The sequence below is a fragment of the Trichomycterus rosablanca genome, chromosome 22 (assembly GCF_030014385.1).
Source record: "Trichomycterus rosablanca isolate fTriRos1 chromosome 22, fTriRos1.hap1, whole genome shotgun sequence".
NCBI classification, from domain to species: Eukaryota; Metazoa; Chordata; class Actinopteri; order Siluriformes; family Trichomycteridae; genus Trichomycterus; species Trichomycterus rosablanca.
The window spans coordinates 210,001-221,483 of record NC_086009.1 but is presented as its reverse complement, the minus strand read 5'-3'; the positions used below and the strand labels follow the sequence as shown (position 1 = coordinate 221,483).

The window sequence follows — 11,483 nt, the reverse complement described above, 5'->3', positions numbered from 1 at the left end:
CCTCTGGGGGCCCATCTCCTCCACCTCCAACTCGTCAACCCCCTCTGGGGGCCATCTCCTCCATCTCCAACTCGTCAACCCCCCTCTGGGGGTCCATCTCCTCCACTCGTCAACCCCCCTCTGGGGGCCCATCTCCAACTCGTCAACCCCCCTCTGGGGGCCCATCTGCTCCTGCTCCAACTCGTCAACCCCCCTCTGGGGGCCCATCTCCTCCACCTCCAACTCGTCAACCCCCTCTGGGGCCCATCTCCTCCATCTCCAACTCGTCAACCCCCCTCTGGGGGTCCATCTCCTCCACTCGTCAACCCCCCTCTGGGGGCCCATCTCTAACTCGTCAACCCTCCTCTGGGGGCCCATCTCCAACTCGTCAACCCCCCTCTGGGGGCCCATCTGCTCCTGCTCCAACTCGTCAACCCCCCTCTGGGGGCCCATCTCCTCCACCTCCAACTCGTCAACCCCCTCTGGGGGCCATCTCCTCCACCTCCAACTCGTCAACCCCCTCTGGGGGCCCATCTCCTCCACTCGTCAACCCCCTCTGGGGGCCCAACTCCAACTGTTTACATTAAGTTAATTTATTTATGGAAAAGTTCCAATAAAATGCCAGATCAGTACAGGAGGACGCACCGGGACTGATGAGGAACTAGACCAGACATTGTCAGAAACAGCGGCTGGATGCTGGTTGAGCCTCTGGTCTGTGTGAGCTAACAGGAAATAAAGCTGCTTCTCATTCAGCAAAAGATAAATACTGCTGCATCTACTGTGGAGGGCGTGGCATCGTCTCACTCTCTGAGGATTGTAAGTACATTTTAACCTTCATTATTATGATCGTGTCTGTAACAGTAATGTGTTTACATTCAAACAAAAGGTGTTAAAAGTTTAAAGCTGTGTGTCGAACTGATCTGTCTGTGTGTGTGTGTATGTGTGTGTGTGTGTGTGTGTGTGTATGTGTGTGTGTGTGTGTGTGTGTGTGTGTGTGAGAGAAGCATAAAGCTGTGTGTCGAGCTGAACTGTATGTGTGTAGCTTAAAGCTGTGTCTCAAACTGAAGTGTGTGTGTGTATGAAGCTTAAAGCTGTGTCCCTGACCTCTGTGTGTGTGTGTGTGTGTGTGTGTGTGTGTGTGTGTGTGTGTGTGTGTGTGTGAGAAGCATAAAGCTGTGTTGAACTAGTGTGTGTGTGTGTGTGTGAAGCTTAAAGCTGTGTCACTGACCTATGTGTGTGTGTTTGTGTGTGTGTGTGAAGCTTAAAGCTGTGTCAAACTAAACTGTGTGTTTGTGTGAAGCTTAAAGCTGTGTCATTGACCTCCCTGTGTGTGTGTGTGAAGCTTAAAGCTGTGTCATTGACCTGTGTGTGTATGAAGCTTAAAGCTGTGCCACTGACCTCCCTGTGTGTGTGTGTAGCTTAAAGCTGTGTGTCGAACTGAACTGTGTGTGTGAAGCTTAAAGCGGTGTCACTGACCTGTGTGTGTGTGTGTGTGAAGATTAAATCTGTTTGTCAAACTGAACGTGGTGTTAAAAGGTTATAAAAAGTGGAAGGTGTGAAACTGAAAAAAGATTTTGAAAAGGTTCTGAAACATTTATTTTTGATAAAGATCTGGGATTTGAACAGCATGTAAAGACTAAAGAGTGACGAGCTGAAACCTTTTGGATGTTGAATGATCACACTTGTTTTCATTGTTTAGCTGATGAGAAATATGATGTTCTGTGACTGAGCTTTAAGATTGCAGGGAATGAAGAGCAGATCTACACCAGGAAGCTGCTAGTGATTTCCTCCTAATGATCTTTCTCTAATCTAGGAACCTGGATGTTCATCATTCTGTGAGTACAAGTTCATGTTTATTATTAAGATTATTACACAATCATTTATGTACATCATTACTTTACATTTTCTGTGGCCTTAAGTCCTTGCAGGTTTTGCCTCCAAGTTCCTGTAAGCTTTTATTTGATTTAAAATGGTCAAATGTTGAATAAAGTTCTGTTTTTTTTATTTTTATTTTGTCATTTCTCCTGTTATACAAAAGTATTAAAGCAGCTGTGAAATGTGTGATGTTTATTTTAAAGTTCATGATCTTGTAATCACATGAAACTAAAAGGACTGAATAATAAAGCACTACTGATTATAGTTACTGTGTAAGTTCACATGAATGAAATGTTCTCTCACCCGTCACATATTTACACAGTGGATCGTTAAGCTCTACTGATTATCCAAATCTGCGTCTGGGGCCCTGAGGGCGTTTAATCTTCTGACTCTGGTAACTTGGATTTTGATTTTTCTGCCTCTGATCATTAACAGTATTTAAATCATATTACGGTATAACAGACAGTAAAGAGTATATCTAGATCTTAACGATCCACAACCTTTTGGATGAAGGTTCAAACTTTTATACTATATAAAAGTATTAAAGCAGCTGTGAAATGTGTAAATCAGTAATGAAACACGACCTTTTTTTTTAATTTTTTTTTTTACATTTCTAGTTTGTGTTGGAATATGACTGTGGTGACTCGCCTCATCCTTCAACCCGCTTAGTAAATGTATTGTTTAATGGTTATTCTGACCCACATGGCTACCTGTTAACATTGTAAATCATGGAGATGTGTCTGCGTCAGGGGGGTGGGGCGACTGGCCACCGTGCCATCCTGCTGGTGTAGGCACATAAGATTTAAAAGGAGGGTTGCCCGTCAGCTTGACCGGGGTCCACCTGCGTAACAGATGTGTTACCCAGGACTTTTTCCTGATCAGTTGGGCTCCTGCCAAAACCTGTCCGGGTTCCTCAGTTTTAACAGCATGGCGGGATGAAGGGCTGAGCGCTGAGGTTGTTCTTATTTTTTTTATCTTTTGCTGTTTTGCATAAATTATCGTCATTGTTGATGTATAGAATGATGTAAATGAGGTTTAAGATTGCAGGAAATGGTGACTAAATAACGTGCTGGTAACCTCTCTTAAGTCACCCAACAGTCCTTCTACATGGTGCAAAGTCATAAAGGACAGAAGATGGATCACACCAGGATCGGAACATTATCTCTAATCACACACACACACACACATTCATGCGTTTACACACTCGCACACACTGACATCGAGGACTTTTTTTGATCATGTTTTTGGGTTATAAAATAATGAACTTTGATTATTTTATTCCCTCTAAACTAACTGGATAATAAAGCGCTACTGATTATACTGTCAATGATCAAATACAATTGTCATGTTCTGTTTTATAAGCTCATTTGTTAAGGTATCTTGTTTTGATTGTATTTTTACTTGTCTTGCATTGCTGTGTATTGTATAACTGTACTTCTACTGTAACCCTCTCCAGGTGAAGAACACTGTCTAACACAAAAGCTGGAAAGGTGGGAATTTTCCTCCTTAAATTGGCCAATAGGGGTTTATTCGCCCACCTCTGGATAGGTGATCAGAATTGAGTTTGTTAGAATAAAATCACACCGCTTGATCCTTATGTGGTTGTTTGTTGTGTCTGATTTATTGTTGTCTCTTGTATGTCAAAGTGAATCATTTTTATATTTTAGGTTTGATTTATTTTTTTTTTTTTTTCTTGTGAACAAGAAATAATCCAATAAAATTAGTAACATGTATAACCTGTGGTCTGCTATATTTGGCCTACTATGCTCTTCTCTAAATCAGTCTAACCAAAAGCCTGTAACCTACATTTAGCATTTTATGGAATTGTGACATTGTGCACTTTTTATAGTAATTGAGTAGAAAAGAGTAAACAAAAACATACTTTTTTGTAATATCTACTTGGATCTGAATAATGTGAACAATCACACCTACGCCTACATTTACTTTAGCAGTAGGGGTGTGATGCTGATGGACCGGGTTTGGTGATCACTCCCCTATAGGGCTGTGAGATACTCCAACAGAGTTGGAAACAACAGAGCTGAAGGTGGAGGATGGGTGTATGCTGTGTGGGGTGTTATTTTCTGCTATACTGTGGGGGGGGGGGGGGGGGGGGGTATGCTGTGCAGACCCACAGTTCCAATTTCCACTTTCACAAGCTACACTTTTCCCAGAGGAGTTGTCCCAAATTACATACTGAATACTAACTAGTGTTCTGATATTCAATGAACTAACTTAAACAGAAAAAAAACTTTAAATTGTAGATAAAATACTAATAAATAATTATTCATTTGCAAGCTTGCTTTTACTGGTATTATGAACTGAGAACGGTAGGAAGTAGATATTTAATGTTTTACCTTATTGTGTTATCAGACCACCTCACACTTTTGTCAGACCATCTCAGATGAGTTTGAGTCCAGAGAAGTCAGCGGCGAACTTTGAGAGGAACCAGACTCAGCAGGGACCCTCGTCCTCGGGTGGCCTGGAGAATAATTTAAATATAAATGTGAAAGTTATATTTAAATATAACGGGTCTATAACATCATCATAGGAACATTATCTATTTTTTTTTATAATAATAAATCAGAACCATATTTTAGGCAAAACAACATGCATATAGAACATCATGTAAATTTTTTTTCTCAATAGTGCAAACAACCCATTCTGTATTTTACAGGACGGTTGGCAACCCTAACTTCAAGACAAACTGCCATACTGTGAGGCCCAAAATCCTGGTCCTCACTTCTTTTTGCTGTATATGAGCTCTGAAGCTCATATGACGTCAGCAGACAAGTCAAGTCAATTTTTTTTATTTAGCACTTTTTACAATAGACTCAAAACAACTTTACAGAATATCAGGGGGGTCTTCAGTCTGTTTAAGGCTGCCAACCGTCACGTAAAATACGGAATCGTTCTTTGTTCTGTATTTTTATTAATGGGAGAGAAATGCTGCAGATGAGACTGAGACAGGCCGATATGTATGAAACAGAAGGAATCTGCTGCTCTCACTCAGCCTGGCTGGCTGTCATGTTCCAGCACCCAGAGAATGTTCAGGAGTCACGACCAGTGAGAAGCTCTGTCAGCGTTAAACTACTTTGTTTGCTCAGGTAAACACCCGCCAACCCACCAGCACAGGGTGTTCCTTATTTCCAGTTCTGAAAGTTGGCAACCCTACATTCAGCAGTTTTATTTAAATTAATTTAGTTTTATTGATTTATTAGTGACATTACAATTTAAAAAGCATAAATCCGAAGTGAATGTTAGGTAAATGTATAGTTTAATACCTTTTTAGGAAGGACAGGATTGTTGAGCTGAGCAGATCAGTATCAGTATCCAACAACCACATCAAGTGATGATAGTTTTATTGTATATATTTATGATGTGACAAAATACAATGAAAGCAATTAAGGGCCTTTCTCTGGGGCCCAGACACTAAACCATGGGGATAATGAGGCTTGAACCAGCAAACCTGAGATCTATAGTCTGATACCTTAACAGCCGATCTGCTACCACTGCCCATATTATTATTATTTATATTTTCATTTTTGTTATTTAGCAGACGCTTTTATCCAAAGCGACTTACAGTGCTGTGACAGTATATTGTCTAAGCAATTGAGGGTTAAGGGCCTTGCTCAAGGGCCCAACAGTGGCAACCTGGCAGTAGTGAAGCTTGAACCAGCGACCTTCCGATTACTAGTCCAGCCTTAACTGCTAGGCTACACCTGCCTCTGATAATATATTTTATTGTACATATTTATAATGTGACAAAATACAATGAAAACAATTAAGGGCCTTGTTCTGGGGCCCAGCCTCTGAAACTTAAGGCTTGAACCAGCAACCCTGAGATCAATAGTCTGATACTGGGACAGGTGTAGGCTAGTGGTTAAGGTACTGGACTAGTAAACAGAAGGTTGCCGGTTCAAGCCCCGCCACCACCAAGTTGCCACTGTTGGGTCCCTGAGCAAGGCCCTCAATTGTTCATCGTGTTCTGCTTATTGTGTAAGTGGCTTTGGATCAAAGCGTCTGCTAAATGCTGAAAATGTAAATGTACTGGACTAGTAATCCAAAGGTTGCCGAAGTCCTTAACAACTGCCCTCATTATTCTTAGAAGTAGTGGTCATTTGTATTAGTTTGTTTATTATTTTGTATTATTATTATTGTTTTATTGTTGTTAAATAATATTAATATTTTTATTACATTACATTTTGTTAACGCAAACATAAACATATTGGTATTTTAGTAGTCAGTGTTGACATCTACCGTCATGTAAGTATTAGGCTCCCTATTTAGTGCACTAGATAGGGAATATGGGCGGATTGGGGTTAGCCCGCACCGGAAGTTGAGGTTACAGTGGGCGTGGTTAGGAGCTCTGCAGTGCGCTGTTTATGTTCATGTGAGATTAACGGTACACTTATTTCGGTTTGGACCAATAAACCGCAACACACTTCAACAGCATGTCCGCGGCTACACAAGCAGAGAGAGCTGTGCTGGTAATGCTGGGATTTATTCCTGATTCTCTGCTGTAAACTGGTCTGTTCGGTGTTATTGATTCAGTTCTGATCAGACTAATCATTTATCTGCGATCACGTCATCACCGCTGATTACGTCATCATCAGTAATCACAGTTTAGTGTTGGTTAAAATGACGATTCACTGCAGTCACGCTCGCTTGTCCACATAGTTCTGATCTTGCTGTGATGATAATCGTCAGATCAGAGTCGCAGTGTTTGATGGGTTGAACCTGGAGGCGGCGCTGCTCTGTGTGACGCTTCCCATGAGATTCTGGAACACGACTGCATGGATTTGTTACAGCCACAAGATTTGTAATATCGAGGTCGAAGCTGAGGTAGCTCACAGTCTGTGATGTTGATCACAAGGATGTTGCTTGAGGTCTGGACTCACACTAAACTCACCAAACCATTTCTTTATGGACCTCACTGTGTACATGAGGGCCTTTCAAAACAGGACAGGGTATTCCCTAAACTGTTGTCATTAAAAATATGATTTTCCTTTATTGGAACCTAGAGCATTGAGCTACCAGAACCCGAAAACCTACATCTACTCTCTCAGCCATGGCCAGTCGTGTCTGTCAGACGTCCGGCAGGGTTGATAGCCGTGGCTCAGATTGGAGCTGAAGTATTAATCATGTGTGATTGATTTCAGTTGTGATGAATATTTTAATGTTTTGATTTCAGTTGTGATGAGTATGTCGATGTTTGATGTTGTGCAGGAGGAAGAGTTTAACTGGCTGCTGAAGGAGGAGGTTCATGCCGTCCTCAAACAGCTGCAGGACATTTTAAAGGTAACATTTTAGTTTTGTCTCTGTCCCAACTTTATTTGAGTGAGCTCCAGACATCAAACTTTACATTTGTCCCAGAAGAATACTTTGTTTAGCTTTATTCGGTGTAGGTGTTGCACCCCTTACTAAACAGTTTGCACTCCCCACCTGTAGGAGGCGTTGAGGCGGTTTTCTGTTCCTGCCCCGGGCATGGAGAGTCAGCTCAAACAGGAGAACTTCATCCTCGGCAGCTCCACGTAAGCTCCGCTTCTTCACTTTGTTTAAGTTTTTCTCTCAGTCTGGTTATGGTGAGTTCAGCTTTCTACTCTCCGCGCGAGTTCTCTTCATTCATCCTGGCTGGTGTTTACATTCCACCTCAAGCCAACGTGCATGACGCACTGCAAACTCTAGCGGATCAGATAACGGGATTAGAACAAAAATATCCGGACTCAACACACTGGACCACTGCTACACCATCATTAAGGATGCATACCGCCCTGTTCCCCGTGCACCTCTGGGAAACTCTGATCACTGTCTAATTTACTTAATTCCAAATTACAGGCAAAAACTTAAAACGTCTAAGCCTGTAGTTAAAACAGTAAAGAAATGGACCAGAGAGGCTAAACTAGAACTACAGGACTGTTTTGAACACACTGTGTCTGTTTCTGAAACTGCAGCTGCAAACCTGGATGAACTGACGGACACTGTAACATCTTACATCAGTTTCTGTGAAGAGGTGTGTGTGCAAACTAAAACCTTCTGCACATACAGCAACAACAAACCATGGTTTACACCCAAACTCAAACAACTGCGTCGGGTCATGGCGGACGCCTACAGGAGTGGAGATAGGGCCCTGTACAACAAGGCCAGAAACACACTAACCAGGGAGATCAGTGTGGCTAAAAGAAACTACACTGAAAAGCTGAAAAAACGTTTTTCAGCCAACGACCCTGCTACAGTGTGGAGAGGCCTTGGAGAAATCACCAGTTACAGGAAACCTCCCCCACCCATAGATGCAAATAAAGACCTTGCAGACGACCTCAACGACTACTTTTGTAGGTTTGAAAGTGACCACTTCACACCCATCAATCTACCCACCTCATCTGCATCTGTTATTTCATCTCTGACACCACCACCACCTTCCCCCCCAGTCACCCAGGCTACACTTGAGATAGGTGTGAAAGATGTCAGCCAGCTCTTCCGGAGACAAAAGACCAGGAAATCGTCAGGCCCGGACAACATCTCTCCCTCCTGTCTCAAAGCCTGCGCTGACCAACTGGCTCCAATTTTTACACGTATCTTCAACAGATCCCTGGAACTGTCTGTTGTTCCCTCCTGTTTCAAACGCTCCACCATCATCCCGATCCCCAAGAAACCCTCCATAACTGGACTGAATGACTACAGACCGGTAGCATTGACATCAGTCGTCATGAAGTCATTTGAACGATTGGTGCTAGCCCATCTGAAGGAAACCACTGGACACCTACTGGACCCACTGCAGTTTGCATATAGGGCTAACAGGTCAGTGGATGATGCAATCAACATGGGCCTTCACTACGTCCTGAAACACCTCGACTGCCCTGGGACTTATGTAAGGATCCTGTTCGTGGACTTCAGCTCGGCTTTCGACACTGTCAACCCTGGAATTCTCTCCTACAAACTCTCTCAGCTCACTGTGCCCCCTGCCATGTGTCAATGGATTACCAGCTTCCTGACAGGCAGAACACAGCAGGTGAAGCTAGGAGAAGTCACTTCTCACACTCGGACAGTCAGTACTGGTACTCCTCAGGGAAGTGTTATCTCACCACTGCTCTTTTCACTCTACACCAATGACTGCATCTCCAGTGACCCATCTGTGAAACTCATGAAGTTTGCAGATGATACTACAATCATTGGTCTGATTCGCGACGGAGATGAATCTGCTTACCGGCGAGAGGTCGACCAGCTGGTGCACTGGTGCAGTCAGAACAACCTGGAGCCTAACACGCTCAAGACTGTAGAGATGACAGTGGACTTCAGAAAACACTCACCAGCACGGCTCCCACTCACAATTTTAGGCAGTCCTGTTTCAACTGTGGAGTCCTTCAAGTTTTTGGGCACTATCATTTCCCAGGACCTGAAGTGGGAGTATAACATCAACTCCACTCTTAAGAAAACCCAACAGAGAATGTTCTTTCTGCGGAAAATGCGAAAGCTGGGACTGCCACAGGAGCTGCTAAGACAATTCTACACTGCGGCCATCGAATCAGTTCTGTGCACTTCCATCACAGTCTGGTTTGGTGCAGCCACAACACAACAAAGGAACAGACTGCAGCGACAGGTGAAGTCAGCTGAAAAAATCATTGGTGCTCCTCTGCCCTCTATCCAGGACTTGTATACTTCAAGAACCAAGAAACGGGCAGAGAAAATGATCACTGACTCCTCACACCCTGGACATTATCCAACCCCTCCCCTCCGGCAGGCGCTATAGATCCATCCACATTAAAACCACCAGATTTAAAAGCAGTTTCTTCCCACAGGCGATCTCCCTACTAAATAAATAAATGACTGATAATACATAACACGTAAGCGTAAAAATATTCATCTGCTGCCAAATTGACTACACTGTAGTACTCATCCTACATGTTGTGCACTTTACTGTTTTGTAAATATTTCAGATGCTGCTAAATTACATATCTGTATATTGTGTGTATATAATCTTATAGTTTGGATAATTTTGTGATTTTGTGTTTAATGTTTAATGTATACGTTGCTTGTACACAGTATCGTACCATTACTAGAGAGATACCATCAGCCGGAAACAAATTCCTTGTGTGTATCCACATACCTGGCCAATAAATCTGATTCTGATTCTGATTTATTGAGCTCTGCTGCATGAATACTGTCAGGAACCACTAATCGTCCACTTTAGATCTCTGTTAGTTGCCACATGCTGTGATGTTTATGATGGACTCACCTCTGTCTGTGTTTGATGTTTAGGATGGACCAGGTGAAGGGCGTGCTGACTCTACAGGGGGAATCACTCACTCAGGCTGTAGGTGCTTCAGTGTTTGGCATCCTCACACACACACACACCGACACACGCACACACACTCACACACACGCACACACTCACACACACGCACGCACACACACTCACACACGCACGCACACACACGCCAATCCTGTACCTTATCCTCTGAGCTACAACTGCTCTGTGATGTCAGCATGTCTCTGGTTTCAGGACATTAACATTAAAGTGGCTAAAAGTGCTCAGCTGATGCATTTCACATTCCGAGAGGACAAACAGTGGAAGTTACAGCAGGTGAGATGATCTAATCCCACCTCACCTTCAGCTGTGGGTTCAGACTGACCCTCTCTCTCTCTCTCTCTCTTTTCTCTCTCTCTCTTCTCTCTCTCTCACTCTCCCTCTCTCTCTGATGGTACGTCTACGTTCTTTGTTCTCCAGATTCAGGATGCGAGGAACCACGTGAACCAGGCTCTCCATCTGCTCAGCAGTCGTGATGACACCTACCAGTTCAGAACCGGAGCCGAAGTCAACAAGGTTCGACCCTGCAGCACACACACACACACACACATACACACACACACACACACACACACACACACACTTACACACACACACACACACACACACTCACACACACACACACACACTTACACACACACACACACACACACACACACTTACACACACACACACACACACACACACACACACACACACTTACACACACACACACACACACACACTTACACACACACACACACACACACACTCACACACACACTCACACACACTTACACACACACACACACACACACACACACTTACACACACACACACTTACACACACACACACACACACACTCACACACACTTACACACACACACACACACACACACACACACACACTTACACTTACACACACACACACACTTACACACACACACTTACACACACACACACACACACACACTTACACACACACACACTTACACACACACTTACACACTATATACACTATACACACACACACTCACACACACTCTCACACACACACACACACACTCACACACACACACACACACATTCACACACACACACACATACACACTCACATTCACACACATACACACACACACACTCACATTCACACACACACAGATACACACACACACTCACACACACTTACACACACACACACACACACTCACATTCACACACACACACACACAAAAAATCCAAACGCCCGTCCCATCTACACTATACGACCAAAAGTATCCGGACACTCAGTCCAGAAACTGAAGCTGAAGGAATGATGTGTATTATACGTGTGTGTGTGTGTGTGTG

At 43.5% G+C, this 11,483-nt stretch overlaps 1 protein-coding gene across 2 annotated transcripts in view; it reads left to right on the top strand.

Moving 5' to 3' along the window:
* Positions 1 to 6,215: 6,215 nt before the first annotated feature.
* rogdi (rogdi atypical leucine zipper) overlaps positions 6,216 to 11,483 on the top strand; it is a 9,892-nt gene continuing 4,624 nt past the window's right edge. Inside the window, exons 1-6 of one of the 2 annotated variants that reach the window (XM_063018770.1) lie at positions 6,216 to 6,341; positions 7,081 to 7,152; positions 7,303 to 7,385; positions 10,108 to 10,162; positions 10,352 to 10,432; positions 10,577 to 10,672. In XM_063018770.1, coding sequence (XP_062874840.1) covers positions 6,306 to 6,341; positions 7,081 to 7,152; positions 7,303 to 7,385; positions 10,108 to 10,162; positions 10,352 to 10,432; positions 10,577 to 10,672 — 423 coding nt within the window. In that variant the 5' untranslated portion in view covers positions 6,216 to 6,305. The remainder of the gene's footprint in view (positions 6,342 to 7,080; positions 7,153 to 7,302; positions 7,386 to 10,107; positions 10,163 to 10,351; positions 10,433 to 10,576; positions 10,673 to 11,483) is intronic. The other variant, XM_063018771.1, reaches the window with a different exon arrangement.